Source organism: Atractosteus spatula, chromosome 18 (assembly GCF_055471065.1).
Source record: "Atractosteus spatula isolate fAtrSpa1 chromosome 18, fAtrSpa1.hap1, whole genome shotgun sequence".
Taxonomy (NCBI): domain Eukaryota; kingdom Metazoa; phylum Chordata; class Actinopteri; order Semionotiformes; family Lepisosteidae; genus Atractosteus; species Atractosteus spatula.
Genome location: NC_142723.1, coordinates 12,177,496 through 12,196,211, shown reverse-complemented (window position 1 = coordinate 12,196,211; position 18,716 = coordinate 12,177,496). Strand labels below are relative to the sequence as shown.

Genomic DNA, 18,716 nt, shown 5'->3' with positions numbered 1-18,716 from the left:
ACTGACCAAGGGTTACTTTCACAAGGGATGTCCCACCTGTGTTGTCTGAGATGGAATGACCAAGGTTGATGGTTCCTTTCACAGAATTTGCCTGAAGACTGAACACAGTGTTGGTAATATTGAATTAGGCTCTTCCCTGGTCACCAGCCTGAAGCCAAGGAGCTGCACTTCACAGAATCGCACGACTCCATTCAGGCAAAAGGCAAATTCAGCTGCTTAATCCAGCGTCTTGTCTCTGTCTCTCAGTCTTTGTTACTTTCCCTCATCATTTATTTGTGTGCATTATAAATTTACAAGCACTGCCATTCCCCGGATCCTGTCAGCTTTGGTTGGGTGCCCTCTCCTATTTAGTTTCTCACGAGAGCAGAGCCTTTTACGTTGCAAAATGTCTTTGGATTTATAATTTTTTGCTCATCACTGGAACCTCATAGACCACACAGATAGATGCATTGGATCTGAGCAGAAGCCTCCCAAGAGATGTACACCTCTATATCCCTCTTTCCAGCAGATATGTCTTCCAAGATGGACACTTTTAAAATACGCACAGCATAAACACCAGAGCTCTTGGCGCCGCTCAGCCAGGCCTATGTCATTGCTTGGGAGGAGTTGGTCATGGTCCGCTGCTGAATGACCCAGGCTCGAACCCGTGATCATTGAGCCCAACCTGTGCCTTTACCGATTGCACCGCTAAGGGCAGACAAAGTGGAAACAGCAGCCTATTCTTCCTCTGCCCCCCCTCCACCCACCTCCCAGATGCTGTGTTATCTACAGGCACTTGTTCTGCAATGGCTTAGTCTCTGACATTTTGTCCTACATAGGATATCCATGCAGAAACTCATACAGACACCCACATACACACACACACTCTGTACTGGCTTATTACTACTGCCAGATTTCTGTCTTCCTCTGATTTCAGTCCAGCTCCAGCCAGGGCTGGGCATACTGCTTGAAACTGTCTCTAAATCAGGACCATACCTGGCAACAATCCAGCTGTGTCAACTGCATCCCAGGGGCAACCCCAGGGCCTGGCGGGTGCCGATGCCAGCGAGAGCCTGCCAGCTCCTTTGTAAAGCTCTGTGGCACTTGCAGCACCTCCGATGATGAACAGCTTCGTGGGCACTGCGAGAATTGTTGCAGTGTGCTGAGTTGATTAACAGTTGGTGTTTCCAAATTGGGTGGGCATAAAGCACAAAATAATTCAGTTTGCGGATTCAGAAGAAGCTGGGTTTTCTCTAAAGCCAGGGTCTACTGACATTTAAAAACATGTAAAAGCATCTCAGGTAGTGCCAGGTGGCATTGACACTGCCCTGGTGCATATTTAAAAACTCTAACTCTGTGGGTCTGATACTGTCTGCTGTGGCTCTCTCTCTGTTTCAGAACTGGGCAGGCATGCGGTGTCCATATAAGCTGCTCAGGATGATCTTGGCCCTTGTGTGCAGTAAGTCCATTTTCACTTGTCAGCTTGCAAGAGTATGCATTGGCTTCTCATACATATCAAGCTTTGGAGATCCCTCATGGGACCTGTTACTGAGCGTAAGCTTACAAAGCTACAATAGACACCCAAAAATACACGTGGTGACAGTTGCTGAAACACGTCTTCAATATACAGGTAACACCTTCTCTGCTAGTCTGCTTGACCATATATGCTTACGGCAGGCCAGCCACAAGGATTGCCTTAAAGCTGGCTAACAATAAGATCCTAGGAGCTTTATAGACAGTATCTCTCTGCACATCCATTAGGCGTGTCCCTTGAGCTGTGACCTCGAATAACTCAACAATTAACCTCAGATAACGAAACTCTTGAAAGTTCGATGCTATCTCTCCCGGAATATATAAGCCATTCATTACTACTAAATACCACAGGCCCTTTTAAATAACACGTTTACTGGATCCTGAAAGAATTTAGATCAGGAAATAATTTAGAAAATGGGTTCAAGTGCGCTTCTGGCTTTCCACTATTTATAAGGCTTTAATTCTTTCAGAAAGTGTCACCAGGGCGTATCCTGAAGGGTCCTACTGTTTTCTAGTGATTGTCTCGCTGTGGCCCCTCTTATTGTTTCATTCTCGTTTTCCCGGGCCCTGTGGCCCCCCCCTGCCGCCCCATCTCCTCTTCAGTGAGCTCGGAGGTCGGCCGGGCCGTGTGGCTGCGGTTCTCCCCGCCGCTGCCCTCCTCCGGCCCCCAGCCCAGCTTCATGGCGCACCTGTCTGGGGCCGTGGTGGGCATCAGCATGGGGCTCCTGATCCTGCGCAGCTACGAGGAGAGCCTGCAGCGCCAGTGCTCCTGGTGGGTCGTCATCTTCGCCTTCGCCACCTTCCTCCTCTTCGCCATCTTCTGGAACATCTTCGCCTACGAGCTGCTGGGGGTGCAGATCCCGCCGCCTCCGTAGATGGACGCCCCCCACACACCCCTCTCCTGAGCGCACTCCAGCCAGGTAACTCAACACGCTGCAGCCCATACAGCTTCAGCCTCACCCTCAGCCCAGCCGTGCCCGATTAAAAAGGAGCGAGGACACCCCTCGTCTAATATGAGGTCGTCATGTTCAGGCCCTACGAGAGGGGAGGCCAGTGGGACCATTTGGCCCGGGCCTCACTTCACAGGGGGCCTCACCCCATCCCAGGGTGCCTGGTCCTCCACTTTAACCCTTTGGCTGTGTTTCTCGACTCGAGACGAATTTGGAACTTTTACCACATGCTGTGATTCTTGACTACAGCTGTGAAAAAATGTCCCCCTTTCAGTGCTGAATCTCCCATTCTTTAGGAGTTTCGCAATGCCCGCCTTAATCTTCCCATCATGCCATCCTTTACATTAAAATAGTTTTTACCCCTCTTCCTAAACAACGAGGGGGCCTCACAATGTGAAACGGCCCGGGCCTCATCTGAGTTCTCGGAGGACCTGGTCATATAAGATGCTAAATATTCTCAATTTCCTCAACCCTTACAACAGCCACCCCCATTAGGAAGCCCCCCCTTATCGGAGTTTTCACCAACCACACGCATGCTCCTACTTTTGAGCCGAAACGCCGAAAGCTCCTCTTCGCTGGTGAAGCGCATTCCCGACGAGAGCAGTTCTGTCCAGCTGGACGTGTGGCCTGGTGTATTTCTAACAAAGAAAGTCTAGTAACAAATCTTTCTTTTCAAAAAATAAAGTGTGGTTTTTGTGATTGACCGCTTCAGGTGTTTTGGAACACTTAAGCAACACTGGTCTGTCCAACAGTACCTCACTTCTCTACCAGGGGGAAACAGAGTAGAAAACAAGTTGTGCATTAAAAACAGATGAAAAGAACCTACCCTGTGATTATCCGCAGTCAGGAACTTCAGTATTGCTCTGTAGCTTGGAAAGGGGGGTTGTTAGGTCGTCTCATTGCACTTCTATTAAGCTTCTATTAGCACCACAGTTTAATATGAAAGAGCTTTTATTGTCACCTCTCCATCACAGCTGAAGGTCTGAAAGTTTCAGCACACCAGGAACTGCATTCAAATTCCTTTTCAAGGTTTATTATCTAGTATATTATAATAGAGTGCAGCAGAGCATTGAGAAAGCACGGTGAGACATTTTCAATCACAGTGAAAACGCAAAATGAGAAAGAATTACGTGAGCAGTGTAAATTGCTCCCCCCCCACAGTTTCACTAATGTTTCACTAATGTGGCATTTTTTTAAAGGTTCTACCCATTACCTGGCCTGATCGACTTTAGGAATCCACCCATCTTCAGCATCACTGGACCTCTGTTCCCAACGGAGAAAAAAAAAACCCATCTTGTTTAAACTCCACTGAAGCATCTTTTATTTAAAGAGCTCCCATCGCCTTCTCCCTTCCTCAGTGGGATTGATGAAGCCCCTGGGACACCGGTCTGCACCACTCCAGGCAGAGACAGACACGTAGGCCGAGGACCCTCACAGAGTCATCTCCTGTCCTCTGTGTCTTCGGGGGCTCAGGGGGCCTGCTCACACTGCCTGCACCACAGTGTCTCAATCCCGGGGACGGTACACATTTGTAGAGGAATGTCTGTAAGGAATATAACGTTGCCTTTTTTCTGGTTACTGTTCATTCGTTAGAAACCTTTTCTGCTGGATTAAACCTTTTCTTTATCCTCGAAAACGATACACACAAAGAAAAGTTAAAGGTGCATTTCCCCTCGGCCTTTCATCCCTCGGGAGTAACAAATTATTCACTTCTGCCCTGTGCTTCCAAAACAGGGATCTTTCAGTTGAATTCTCAGAGTTATGGGTTTTGATTCAGCTAGATTGCGGTCTTATGAGGCCATAAGCAATCTGAATGAGATGATGCACAATTAATGAGCATGTTGTTCCTTCTTAGGTTCCTTTTTGGAAATAATGGGTAAGACCTCTACTTCATGTGCAGACGTTCTCTTGACAAGCATGCCTTTGGAAGACAAGTTCAGGTTTCTTCAGAATACGGCCCACGTCAGTTGCTTATATAATGCTTTTTGTTTGCTTTTGAAAACTAACCCATAAAGGAACCCAATATTTCCAGGTTACATTTAATTAAATCACTACAGCATTTAAGAAACAGGACTTCAGCATTCTTAAGTCAAAGTCCGTCACAAAAAAAAGGCACTGAATGTCATGATCCAGCCTTGCTTGTTAAAATTGTTTTGTTTCGTTCATTAAGCTTGTCTTTGCCCTTGCCCTCATTACTATATATAGTCCTCTAGGACTGTTCTGAACATGCATACTGTACGTCTGAAATCAGACAGCAGTGACGCCAGGCTGGAGTCTCCAGCAGAACAGACACTTGCTTTGAATAGGACAAGAGGGTCTTCTGTTGCCTTCAAGTTGTTCAAAGGCCAATTTATGTTTTTGTTAAAAATAAATCAGCAGTAGCTTACAGACATTCACGTTTCTCGTACCATATTTTCATCATTCCAGCTTAACCTGCGCAATGCCAATAGTGGCATCAACTTAGGGTGAAAAATGAGGTGGTAAATAACCTGGCATCGCATGTCACATTTGGGGTCACAATTCTTTGGAGCATCCGCTGTGAGGACATCAAACACAGTGATCCGTGGCCAAACAGCAGAAGCCAGGGCAAGTTGAGGACATTGGTCCATCTTGAATGTCTTTTGCTCCAGTGCGAGCTGCAGTGGCATCACAAAATTCAAATAGTTTTGCCAAATGTAGAAGGAAAAGGAAATTGGAGGGGGGAAAACACCCCATTATCTTTTGTTTTTAAAAAGCTAAGGATGAAGACAAGCATTCCCGTACCTTACTCAGATCTGTGAATCCGATCCCTGCTGTGAGAAGCGAGTGTGATGTCTACGTGTCTGGCCTCTGCATTTCCCACTGCCCTTCTGTGAAGCAGTGCTGTTGTGTCTTCAGGAATGCAGACCTTGTCTCTCTGTTCTCTCGTGGGGAGAGTTTGGCAGCGGTGTGCTGGAAAACTGTTGAAGGAGAACAAAATATGCCTCTTGGAGTTTTTAATTTGTTAATTTGCAGAACCACGCTTTTTATGAGAAGACATGGCCTTTGAGACTCAAGAGTTGTCTTGTAGAATGCCTATATTAACTTTGCACTGTTCATTGTTTCCATGTACTCCCCACATATAAAAAAAGAGATTTTCTAATACGGATGTTTTAGATCATTTGTCCTCCTGCTTAAGGCTGTGGTGAAATAGAAGAGTAGCATGACAAGTGAAGACCTGCTCACTGTCTGCTTGCCCTGGATGTGTATTCTTGCAGTCATGTCATGGTGCAGAGCTTCATGGGTAGCAGGATATGCAGACTGACTGCTGCGTTGCGTGTATGTGGCCGGTACTGTCTAGTTTTGTGTCTTTAAGCATTTGCTCTTTTACTGGTGCACGTCTCTTCATTGTAGAGTTTTTAAAAACTACATAGAAACTGGAAGTGCTGTCTGAGCAAAAAGGGTCTGAATTTCAAGGCTGCAGTGTATTGTTTCCAAGTCACATCTCTCCCAAAGCAAAGCCTGGCTTTGTCTCTGAATGATACACCATGTGTAAACCACTCGCATTTTTTTCTTTTAAACAGTTCAATATTTGATGTTTGTTTTCTGCTGAGCCTCAGACTTCGGCGAACCTTCTCGAAGGAGAAGATGCTGCATCTGGAGAATCTGAGTTGAAGCACCGTCCACACAGTGCTGTGGCAGCTGTCCATGGTCTCTTGGTGTGGGCTTGGTGAAATCTTTAAGAGCTGATTAAGGACTTCACCAGGGGAGCCGAGGTTCAACAATAGAAGTGCCACACTTTACACTAAATAAGAGTCTCTTCCTTCATCACCTGTCTTCAGTGTTGATGGACATGCTTCTCAGTATTATATGTCTTGTACGAGATCCTAATACGAGATCCTTGTACGAGATCTAAGTTGTGTTGAATTGATGATCTCCTGATATATTAGACATGATTGCTCACATGTTAGGAGGGGGAGAGCATGCTGATTCCAGCTGCACAAAAACCCCTCAACCCCTGATTACAGAGAAACAGAGGAAGACAATTTGTGATGCCAGCTTCTTAAACCACGACACAGAAACGCTGGCGTGCTGAAGAGATAATGAAAATAATCAGAGTAAGGCAGGCTTCTTCAAATGGCTTCTCTAGCGAGCAAGCAGTGCTCACAGGCTTAGAAAGGCGGGATTTTTTTATCATTGTCTAAGAACAAGTCATATCTGATCTCGAAAGAAAATGAACACTGGGGAAGTATTCTTAAAAACGTTAACCAAGATTAAAACCTACTGCATCAGAACCAAAACACCTCTAGTCTTTGAGCAAGAAAGGGCTACAGACGTACAGCTTCTGGCCATGATATTAGGAATTGTCACAGGGCATGCTGGCCTCTGTGAGCTACAGGAACAGTGTGAACAGAGCATTATGGGAATTTATCCTACAGGTGAAGTTGCTGTGAGGGCAGTGGTGTGTAGGATTGAATTGCATGTTCCAGTGGTTCAAGCAATTGAGGTCTGCATTCCTAATACTTTGGCCAGTGAATGTAGTAATGCTGAGACGATTAACACAGTGCTGAGTGGCTTAACTGTTAACTTTGTTTAGATCTCTGATCAGAAAGTGTAGTGTGCTCGTTGCAGATGTTTCTCTGATGTTGCGCACAAGGCTAGACTCTCTCTTTAGATCTCGCCTCCGATGGAGGAAATCTCTAATGTCTACGTTCAGAAACAGCTGCAGAGGGGCATCTATAGGATGCTCAGCTGTCTCCTGTGGCTGCTCTGTCACTTTCTCAAGTCCACTCCCTGGCAGTCTGCGTCAGCTATGCTCCCTGGCGTAGTCTTTGATAACCGTGTGACTGTCAGACTTGACAAGCCTTTGTGTTCAAGACTAAGGGCTGGATCCGTAAAACCTGTAGCAGCGGTATCCCTGCACGTGTCTCTTTGTTAAAACTAAGATGCTCTGTTCCTTTTTACCTCACTGAGAAAGGGATGGAAAATACGACTGAATACGTTTTATTAATATTAAAGGCCGCAACTATCACTGTGCCAAAAATTCTTTTCTCCAGGCCTGAACGTTTGAGGTTCTAGGTGACAGTTTATTTGTAATTTATATTTATAAGTGTTCCCTGGCTTTACCCTGCCTGTACAGTGTTTACTTTACTGAGCTAGTTTCCCACAGTTTGTATTGTGTTTTACTGTCCCCTCCCAATGCTGTAACATGCTGCTAGCATGATTTCAATTTACTTTACCTTATTCTGCGTTTACCACAGTCGACATTAGAAAGGTGGCCACGCTTCTTCATGCTGATGCGAGATTTCATGGAAAGGCCAAATGTCTGTTCCAATCTAAAGCTGATACAGTTGGATTGTTCTAACTGTGGTGCTCTACATCTCTGTAGCACTGGTCCACCAATCATCACTGATACAAAGTCTAGCATAGTAGGCAGGTCCCAGTATAATGCACTTGCTGTGAATGTAAAAATCATCAGGTAATCTGGTCATGTGACTGTTTGTTATTGTAGGAAGTACAACAAAGAGAATTTTAATTTAGAAAAAAGGAATGGCGACTGGTGCTTTGTTTTCACTGCATGAAGAAGTGGAGCTTAAGCGAAAATCCCTCACTGAATATCAGGAGTCCTTGTTTAATTTTGAAAAGATGTGAGGGGATATGAAATGTACTGCTTGTTCTTTTATTTTGAGTCCCTGGTGTCTGGAAGGATTGTCTTTTCCCTGATGCTCTTCAAGTAGTAATCCCTCGCTATACCAGCTCCTTCTGCAATGCCACGCCCAGTAATCAAATAATCCACACACTGTATGTATCTGGAACTTGGTGTTCTGTTGACCTCTGTTCCTGCCACTCGAATATAATCAGAGGTGAATATTAAAAAAGAGGTCATTTCAATTAGGAAAGAATGTTTGTGCTGGGTTTTGTGCTGCTACTTTTTAATATAATAAATGTCCCTGTGATCACCCTTTTCCAGAGACTGAAACACTTGGAATTTGGAAAGTGTTGCTCTCAAGAGTACTGTATACTATCTGTATTACATCCATTAAGTCCTCAGGCACTTCGAGTGCACACAGTCTGTTAGGTTAAAGTTAAAAGAATTAAGGCATTTTTTTTAAAAGTTGCCATCGGTCCTCCTACTGGTTATGAGCCTGAAGCCGGTACCAATAGCAGTGTTGTACTGTAATTTCCTCAAAGTAAAACCACTTCAAGAACAACAGTTAATCAAAACGAAGATGTGCCTGATTGAAGCCCAGTCCGTACCCAATTGGACAAAGATCCTCAGATCCTAAAACAGACACAAGGGAAGAGTTTGGAGGCTTAGCATCTTCAGTCCTGGTGTGTTTTGCACAAGCAGGTGACATTTCCTGCAGGTTAACAGCTTGGTGTAAGCCGTTGTTGAGTTGCAAAGCTGTTCTGACGCACTCTCATGCCTGTGTTGTGTCTTTACTTTGTAAACGCTTGATTGAGCAGTGGGTTTGCTGCCAGAAGATCACTGTCAGCACTTGGGAGTTATGATAAAAACCTGCTGTGACCCTGGGGAAGTATATCAAGAGAGGCCTGTGGCTGTTCGACCCCAAGTAGCTCCTCTCCCCTTAAAATCAATTCTCCTATTGCTAGTGAAACAGTCGGCTCTAGGGAATTGGAGGGCCAGCTTGTTCAGCAAAGGAGTGCATATCTATGTGCCTGCAGATCAATCCCACCAGAAAATGTCTCTGTGGCTTGAAATGTTTTCCAAGGCTTAAGTGGCTGTTTCTTGTAAGTGCTCATGTTTGCGGCTGTAATTGCTCCCCTTGCCGAAAGAGAGAGACGCCAGCGTCACCCCATGACAGCTGCTTCTCAGCACTCTGAGACAGAGATCTTCCAAGGGCTCCATTTAAGGTTAAGTAGTAAATAGTGGAGGTACGCCTTGACTATAATAAATGAGATGCGGTGTTATTAATATTATTCGATTATTACACTTTTGCCCAGGTTGGAATTTTCGACCCTTACCCGAAAAAGAAACACCTCCCAGGACTCTGTCTCTGTCAGCTCTCTCAGACTTTACTACATGAGTTCACCTCCGTAGAATCTCAAGAGTCCCCACAGCCTGGTGTGTGCAGTATCTTCGGCCTTGTCTGTCTCTGCAGACTCTGCTTTTTGTAGATAATAGGAAAGCAGCTGTTCAGCAGGCGTGGTGCTAAAACAGCCAGGGGGTGAAATTGTTTCCCTCACAGTTGGTTTTTGGAGTCTTGTGGATAAGCACAGTCATTTGTTTTGACTCTCAAAGAAGGGTGGGGAGTATCTACAGTAAAAGCCTGTCGACTGTTGTGAATATCAAAAGCTGCTTGTAGCTTCCCGCGGTCTCCTGAGTTGCTGCCATAGTACCACCTACTGGAGGAATATTGACTCCTGTTCACTACCAGTCCTGAAGGCAATCCGGGCTGTTTTTAGATGGAGCCTTGCGCCCAAACCAATAATGCTTTCCCTGACATTTTCCCGCAGGATTTCAACATTCAGTCAGAATCAGGGCTTCAGCCGAGTTGAAAAAGGGACAGGGCTAACCAAGTTTGGGCCAATCCTTCCTCATTGCCCTGCTGCTGAGTTTTCAGCCAGCCTTAACACTGGATTCTGTGCTTGGTTATGGGTTTCCCAGTACGTCACAGAAGACTGATATGTTTCTGCAGGGTTGATTGTGCATGTCATTTTCTCTGCTTGTTACTTTGGTCCTGCACGCTTCTAGAAACTTCTTGGAACAGATTTTATTCTCTATGTGCCAGGGAGTGATTTTCTTAGCTTTACAATGTAACTCTCAGCTCTACGCAGCTGAAAAGCTGGGGATTTAATACTAAATGCCAAGACCACCTTCACTCTGAAAGCATCCTAGCTGAATATTTTCCATACTGTAGATTGAGGATGTTCTGTTGGGACTCTCCCGGGAACGTATATTTAATTGAAATATATTCGTTAAATAAACTGACATTGAAAATATAACCAAGCCACTGAAGAAACACTACAATGTAGTTCAAGTATTCTGTTTATCAGTGAAAAACAGATTACTTTCAGGGGAATGGTTGTGAATGGAATAAGGACTTTCCCTTATGAAAATACAAAAACATCTCAAGTATTTATAGAAACTCCCTTCAAAATAGGGACCTTCCTACAGGTTATTTTCATGATGGGCAACTGTTGTTCTTATTTGACACAATTGTCACACCGTACATCTTACACGGCTTGTCTGAAAACATAGTAGCATCCTTATAAAATGCAGCAGCTGGAATTACCTGCAGTGTGTGTGTAAAACTGAAGCAGATCAATCCACTACACAATGGAGGTCTGGCCTGTTTCCCTGATTGCAACTGCGCAATTCAATCCAACACCACAAGTCAACATCTTCATTAAAACAAATCCTTCTGAATGCAGGTACAGAGTTCAGCACAGCCCAGGGTGAAGGCAGGTCACTGAATTCCTCATCTCCCTGTCCAACGCAATACAAATAGCCAAGAAAAGTCAATAAAAAAATAGATAAATATTGACTGTTTAAAGCAACCAAATGCTTGTCCACCTCTTATCAAAGACTTATTTGCTGAAGCTTTTCAAAGGTTAACTGCTGTGAGATTACATCGAAAGAAAAGATTGATTCGCACTGGAAGACAGGCCAGACCTGTTTGGCGGGCAAGAAATCCCCCACACTCTGATTTTCAAAGTCGGTTTGTTTTCACAATCCAAGTTATTGCCAAGATAAGAGGAGGAGAAGAGAAGGATCTCCCTCTCCCCCCCCCCCCCCCCCCCACCTCCTGCTGTAAAAAAACTTTATTTTTCTCTGGGTCAATTAAGAAAAGACAAATGAAAACAAAAATATATTTATGTAAATAGTTTCTATTTAAAAACAAATCTATGCTTATGATTTCATGACTGTAATTGTACTTTTTAAATGTTCAAAACGGAACTATTTTATATTGTATATATTTTTTTTCTTTTGTACTGTTCGTTGTACTTGCTTTAATTTGGGAACATTACAATAAAGTCGGCACATGTGGACTCATTTCCTCCATGCCTGTGACTTTGTACTATCTTTACATTGGCCCTGCTGTGAGTGTGAGTTTGTGTCTGTGTCTGTGTGTGCTCTGTGATGGACTGGCGTCCCATCCAGGGTGTATCCCGCCTTGTGCCTGTGCTTGGTGAGATAGGCTCCGGCCCCCCTCAACCTTGAATAGCAGAAAGCAGTTAGAAAATGGATGGACAGAACTCAAGAGCTATGAGGGCTGAACTCCACTGCTCAGAGGCCTGTCTGCTCCACTCCTGTGACAAGTGCCACAACTTAAATGCACCACAACCTCTTCAGGCCCGCTAATGTGAGAAGTCTCTGCTGCCAACTGGTACAAAAATATCCTATTGCCCAGCTGCCAGGGCCAGAGGTTATTTGGGAAAGCCTTACTCTTAACAGATTGAGCTGGTGTCAGGAACACCACAATAAAGGGGAACTTGCCCCTCAAGTAGCAGACATGCACATCGGTCGGCTAACAATACAGGTTTATTCATTGTGGTTTTGTAAATTGTGGCCATTGCATTGCTGTTGCTGTAGGACTGCAGCAGTATCAGTGAACCACTTGCACCGCACTTTTGAAAGCAAAAGAAATGTCGAGGCTTTTTGGTGCAAAAAACGTCTTTTATGCTTGGTGAATTTCTTCCATGCAAACACAAGTCATTAACAAAACATCTGCACTTTCTGTACGTCAGCGCTCCCTATCCTGAAGCCCTGGTGTGTTACACAGAGGCTTCTTCGGAAGGAGCAGAGTTCTGCTTGGTTTTCCGTCTCTTGACTGAGCTGCCACTGGGCTCAGACTCCACAGCTGGCCTCTTCTCTCCCGTGCTGATCCCCTCCATCAGTGACGGCTGCAGCTTCTGACCCACGGCCCAGGTCCACAGACACAGTTCCACTGAGTGAGGCGTCCAGTCCTGCCTGCTGTCCACTGCAGAGAGACAGGACACCGCATGGAGACCCTTCACACACTGACTTACTCTCCCCTTCACCCCACAGAACGTCCTCTAAGGTTAAATCCTTTGCGTCACTATTGGGCCTGGATAAAATCAAGATTTCCCCATCAACCAAGAGTTCCAAAACCCAGGGTTGGATGCTGTGTTTCTCATGGACAGAAGTAAGAAGTCTCTGGCCAGCATCAAGTACAGAATTTATTGTGATCAGTGGGTGGATCCAATCCAGGCCTGAGGTAAGCCCACTGAACCTTCATCTTTATCATCCATATTATTTGTCCTCTCCTTGACTTCGGTTTTCACAAATAATTACACCTTAAACACTCACCCGTGACTGCACCTTGAAGCTGTAGCTCAAGGTATCTGCAGTCAATGTCAAGGAGATTTAGGCAAACACTCTCTCGGCTGAACACACCAGACAGATTGCTAGTAGGACAAGGTCGCAGATCTGCCCTGGCTCAGTCCAGCTCGGCTGAAGGACAGCCCGATCGTGACAGCAGGAGGGTCCATGGCCTGCATTTATAGTCATGATGTTGGTATTGCGATGAGTGCAGGGGGGAAGGGTGCTGGTAGCTGTCGTCTCTGACCCAGTCATCAGTTTCCAATTTTCACCGAACCAGTTCCCGTCCAAAAGATGAATCTGCTCAACAAGTAAAGGCGCTTACTCCATGCTTTGTCTACAGACATCGTGGCTTCGAGCCCAGGTCAGGTCACTAGCTAGCTGAATAAGCCCAGGATTCTCTGAGTAACACCACACAGGTGGCTCAGCACTGCCAGGGGTAAGGTGGGGTGGGATGTCTCGGTGAGGGTTCCTAGAGAAGCGGTGAACCCCGAGGCTAGCGGTGATGTCAGTGAGGGGCGTGCCTCTACTCCAGTCAGCACCGACTCTCCTGCGTGACCCTGCAGCGCTTCTAATGGGTCAAAGGCCGAATGGCTCAAGGGAGCCTGTCTGCACAGGTGTCATCTCTGTGAGCCAGCCTGACGCCAAGTCACTACTGACAACTCCAAATTATTGAGTGAGCATGCGATAAAAGACAATTGTTGTTCTTTGAATTAAAAAAAGATGGGATTCACAAGTCACAAAGTTGGAAATGCGGTCATCGACCCTGTGACTTCATACCGGTTCCTCAGCCTGATCAAAATTCTCCTTCCCCCTTCTCTTACGGCACCAGGTAAGTGCCATCTTACCTCTGTTGAGCGTGCGAGCTCGTTCCGACACCTTCGCCAGGTACAGGGCATAGTGCTTCCCGGTGTACTGGATGGGAGTGAGTCCAGGGACGCTCTCCACGGATTCGTCGGCCATGAAGGCAGCCTGGTCGGGAGCTCCGGCCGCCAGAACCGCTGGAGGGAAGGAGAGGCGGGTGGGGGCATCAGAGTTGGCACAACAGATGAAGCTTTCATTTAAGAATCGATATAACGCCAAGGAGACATTCTGCTCTATATAAAGGCCCAAAGGAGGCTAATCCCCGTTTAACAGTTTAGGCAGGTACCTGCGCCAGCAGGCGTAGGCTGCAAAGGAACAATTTCATTGTGCAAAGAGAAGGCTCCACAGCCAGCGTTGTGTTTCTTTTCTTCTCTTTTCAGCATGGAATAAACCTTTACTTGTTCCTTTGTAATCCAAGCTTAGGCAGAGGCAAAGGCTCATTCCATGTTGAAACGTAAAGATAGGAAACACTACGTCACTACGTGTGACACCTGAAAAAGGCTCCACAGCCCAAACGTTGTGTTTCTTTTCTTTACGTTTCGGCATGGAACAAACCTTTACTTGTTCCTTTGCAGCCTGCACATGCTGACGCAGCTCCCCACTCGGAACGTCCTTAGATCTATGTCTAGAACCTCGTTTAGACTTAAACGTTCGTGTTTTAAGCAATTGCAGTTGCCAATCAAAAAAACACTCAACTACCAGCCCTGCTCAACTGTTGGCCCATTTCCCTCCTAATTAACACACTGGGAAGTTGGCAGCTTGGCCACAGAAAGAATGCAAGTAATAGGTTTATTCCATGCTGAAAAAAAGAAGAGAGAAAACACAACGTTTCGGCCGTGGAGCCTTCTTCAGGTGTGAGAGAGACAGGGCAGTAGGCAAAGGTAATGTAGTGGGAGAACAAAGGCTGGGAGGGAGGAGGGGCGAGAGGCGGGAGCAGGGGACAGAAAGAGAGGCCAATCAAGAGGTGTGAAGTCAGAATAGGTGTCGAGAGGTGTGAAATGAAACTTCCAATGAATGGAGAAAATTTAGTAGAACAGTAGTCTGTCGTTAAGAGAAGGGGGAAGGTGTGATCCTAGCTGCAGGATAAGTTTGGTTTCGGTAGTCTTTCTGATGTATGAGTTTGGAAAACCATCTTTGAGAACACAGATGGAGAGATTAGAGTGGTCGTGGCCGTCAGAGGTCAAATGAGAAACAATGGGCTTGGAGAGATCTTTAATCTTCACAGCCCTGACGTGTTCTCTGAAGCGGTCTCCGAGTCTCCTTCCTGTTTCACCAATGTAGAGAGAAACTGGGCATTTACTGCAAGAGATACAGTAAATAAGGTTGCTGGAGGTACAAGATGCCCTCTGGGTGATCCGGGAGAACACAGAAAGAATGTTCCATTTGAAAAGCCTCTGAGGGATAATAACTCACGCACCCCCGCGGCGCAGTTTACTGTGTGTGCAGCCCTATCGCGTTCCACTGCTTATCGCGGCGGCCTCGACTGGCCAGACTGTAGCTCGCAGCAGGCTCCTGCGACGAGGGGGCTGACCTGAGGCTGTGGCCGGCCCCACGGCCTTCAGCGAGCTGAGCTCAGCGATGGACGCCCGCGTGTCTGGGAGAAGACCAAAGGCTTTCCTGGTGCACCGCTCCACTGCGTCACTGGGATTCGTGGCCACCAGTTGCTGCAGCCTCGGCCGGAACTTCCCTCTCTGCAGGCGGAGGGCAAAACCAGAATCGGCCGACGCAGCAACACAAGCATGATCTCGAGTCTCCGCTTCACCAAGCCGCCACATCAGCGGAAGGAGGAGGGAGAAAATCAGACCACCGGCTGAAATCTCACATGAACATTGGGAAGACCACGCACACTCCACAAAGAGCCCCAATCTGGAACTGAACCCTGGGCCAAGAGCTGTGAGGCAGCATCATGCCAACTCACTCATCCCTTGGCACACATTTCAATCAATTAGCCTTAATTCATTTTACTTAACATAAGAGCCAGTTAATAACCCGTATGTCCACCTGTGTGTCTGTACTCCCTGCAATCCACTAGTGTCCCATACAGGATGAAGTTCATCCTTTCACCCTGTGCCTTCTGGGCCAGGCTATCGCTCCCACAACCTTAAGGTTGAAGTGGTTGTGAGCGAATACTGGATGGAAGAAAAACAACAAGAAAGAATGGAGATGACGACGGACGCTTAAGTTTCATGATACAGGGATCTCCTCGGTACTGCTGCAGGATTCAGAAAACTGGCGAACACGGCCACCCCCATCCATCGTTCCTGAACCGCCACTCCAAAACGGGAAGGGCCTCTTAAAGGATGTGTCAGTGGCTCACAGCTGGCCAGCAGATTTCACCTTCCACTCTGCATTTCATGCACATTAATTTGACTTCCACGGACGCTACTTTTATTCGAAACCGCTCTCTTGGTACAGCCCGTGCCCTACAGCTTTAACTCGGTGACTCCACCTGTGGACCGGCACCCAGTTGATCAAAAGCAAGCCCTGGGAATCTTCTCCTACAGTGGTTGGTTTCTGGCAGTTTAGAGCAAAATTCTGGCGAGCCGTCAGCATTGTCCCTACATTACAGGGTATGAAGCTTGTTGGACTTTTTTTTACTTTCATTAGCTATACTACTGTCAAAACGTAAAAGCAGAAGGAAAGGATGTCTCTAATGAGTCACTGCCACTACCTAAAACCTACAGGAAGGAAATCAAGCATATTGTGTGGGCGTAGCAGGTGTCAGACAGCAGAGAGGAATCGCAGCGACACCCAGGCTAAAGGAAACCGATGAAGTCTTCAACAACATTTATTCACTCGTGGTCCCTTGCACCACTTACCTCCTGTGTTCAATCAAGAGGTAAGAGAATTCCTGAGGCAAACTGGAGGGCAGACTTTAATAACCTTCACCAATTCTTTGTCGATGCCGACTCCCTCTCTGACTGGACACTCACCGTCAGCTTCCACTCCATCAGTTTCACCAGCTCCTGGTGCTGAAGGAAGGGCTCTGGTCGACTCGCTAAGGCTGCCGGTAGCTCTTCCTGGTACCTGCGGAGGCATACAACCACAGAGGAAGAACCCCTGAAATCACCTCCACTGGATTTGCCTTTTTAATGAAACAGGCCCAACGTCCACCCACCCCTTGATGTTTCCACCAGTTCGCTGCATTTCGCACACACACAGCAACAGTGACATCATCAGATTCACCCCATAAATGGTAAGGTGATGCGCGAGCTGCTGAAACCATCACATTTAACTAATCAGGTTTAAAAACCTGATCTCTGCTGTACAGTGCAGCTGACTATGCATAAATACTGTGTCCTTGCATGGATAACAGAAAGCTAACAGGCATCAGAGCCAGATAAGTTACAGACAATAGCATAGCAGCAGCATGCTAATAATGAGAAGCAAGGAACTTCGCTACTTCATGGTGACATATCAAAAACCTGCACTGAAGTAGACTGTGGAGTACGTAACTGATTGATATGATATTAAAAGAATACTAGAGGGATGATGATAGACGTTCATGTTGTCTATAAGTGATGATGCACTTATGTTCACGATTAACTACTTGGTATCACATAAGTATATCCACAGGTGTAGCAGTTCGGTCTGAGCATTTCTTCAACGACAGGCTCAAACAGGAACTTGCCATTTTTCCAGGAGCAGCAGTTTGCCCTGCTTTCGGTTCTTCCCCGCGGACTTCAGCCCAACCACTTCCCAGTACTGGTCGAGGACGGCTCTCCAGACGGCGGGGTCCTCACAGTCGAACAGTCCCCCGCGGGGAGGCATGAGAGCCGAGGGCTGAGGAAGAGAGGACAGCTCAGCTCCCGGAGCCAGATCCAAGGGAGAGCTTTCCCACACACACACGGCACCGCTCAACTCGGCCATCCCCCATCCCGAACCACTACAGCGCATGTTCTCCCTTCTCGAAAGAAAAAAAAAAGGTGTCCTAAAAGATCAACGGATGCAAACCCATTTTTTTGTCGGCAGATTAGACTTTGTTATAAAACAAGAAAACCTTTTTAGAAGGCTTTGCAAACGTCGTCGGATCTCTCAAAACTTTCTTCCTTTGCGACTCTGGGGACATTCAATTGAATGTGTGGCACATTAGTTAAACGTGAATATAGTGAAGCTCAAAAGCACTGTATTAGTGATCACAACAATGGTCACACGTTCCCTTACATATAGTGAAAAGGAATTTATATAATCCCCTAGATGATTCCTAGGGTCCTGAAACCCCCTTTTTAAGCAATTATAACTGAAGGTTCTTCTGTTTATATGGGAGACGATTATACTACTCTATTATTCATTTTTAATATAATTTAAATCTCATTTCATCTCAAACACGACCTCGCCATCTCTGATTCGTAAATGAAAGATCTCTTCGGTTAAAATCGACACCGGTCAACACTTTTCTCGTTTTTATTACTAGCGCATATATTAGTTACATTAAAACTTCAACAAAACAACTAATAACCAACATTGACAGGACTTGGCCATGACGCCGTATCAATAAACGTTACTTTGATATATCTATATCACCATTGTCCAGTGTAGTAAAGATTGGTAAAAATCCAAAAATAGTATGTTTATATTCACGGCGGTAAACTGTCATTAGGGTATTTTGGTCTAATCGTGATAAGCGTTTAGTAAACGCAAATGATTGCACAAGTGGGCTTATCTAAGAGCTTATCTTTTCTCATCTCTCTGGAGATCAATATAATACAGAAAACTGAGGTATGATATTCAAAGTATTCCTTGCTTTACCATATTTAAAAAAACGCCTAAAATGACCTAGGAAACCTACTGTCACACCTTTGAAGAATCCCCTTTCAGTAATCGCTCTCAATAATGACCCCTATCACCCACCGCGATATCAATATAAAAAACACTTTTAACTTTATAAATCGATAATTATTCCAAATAATACGATGATGAACTATTAAATGAAGATCTACTAGTCAACAGATCCTCTGTGTGAATTGATTATAACGGGAGTGCAAAGTGCACCTTTGTAAGAGAAGACTTGCAGCACTGCAGACAATTTCCAATGTGGTCTCCAGGCGCTTCCCAGAAACGTGTGTATTACCACACTTTTCAAAAACCCGTGTGTGCTCCCTGTTTGCACAACCTCTGCTCAG

General features: G+C 45.8%; 2 protein-coding genes across 2 annotated transcripts in view; one reads left to right on the top strand and one right to left on the bottom strand.

Annotated features, from left to right (window-relative positions):
• Positions 1–3,750, top strand: part of rhbdl1 (rhomboid, veinlet-like 1 (Drosophila)) — a 79,532-nt gene extending 75,782 nt beyond the window's left edge. Inside the window, exons 7-9 of the mRNA XM_088936281.1 lie at positions 1,378–1,438; positions 2,116–2,432; positions 3,662–3,750. Coding sequence (XP_088792407.1) covers positions 1,378–1,438; positions 2,116–2,387 — 333 coding nt within the window. The 3' untranslated portion in view covers positions 2,388–2,432; positions 3,662–3,750. The remainder of the gene's footprint in view (positions 1–1,377; positions 1,439–2,115; positions 2,433–3,661) is intronic.
• An 8,292-nt stretch (positions 3,751–12,042) lies between these two features.
• LOC148818586 (uncharacterized) lies at positions 12,043–18,714 on the bottom strand. Its single transcript, XM_088936651.1, has 6 exons — positions 18,586–18,714; positions 17,225–17,376; positions 16,527–16,620; positions 15,125–15,284; positions 13,578–13,730; positions 12,043–12,367 (listed from the first exon to the last, which is right to left on the bottom strand). The coding sequence occupies exons 2-6, from the start codon at positions 17,362–17,364 to the stop codon at positions 12,162–12,164; spliced, it is 753 nt and encodes a 250-aa protein (XP_088792777.1). The 5' UTR covers positions 17,365–17,376; positions 18,586–18,714; the 3' UTR covers positions 12,043–12,161.
• Positions 18,715–18,716: the final 2 nt, after the last annotated feature.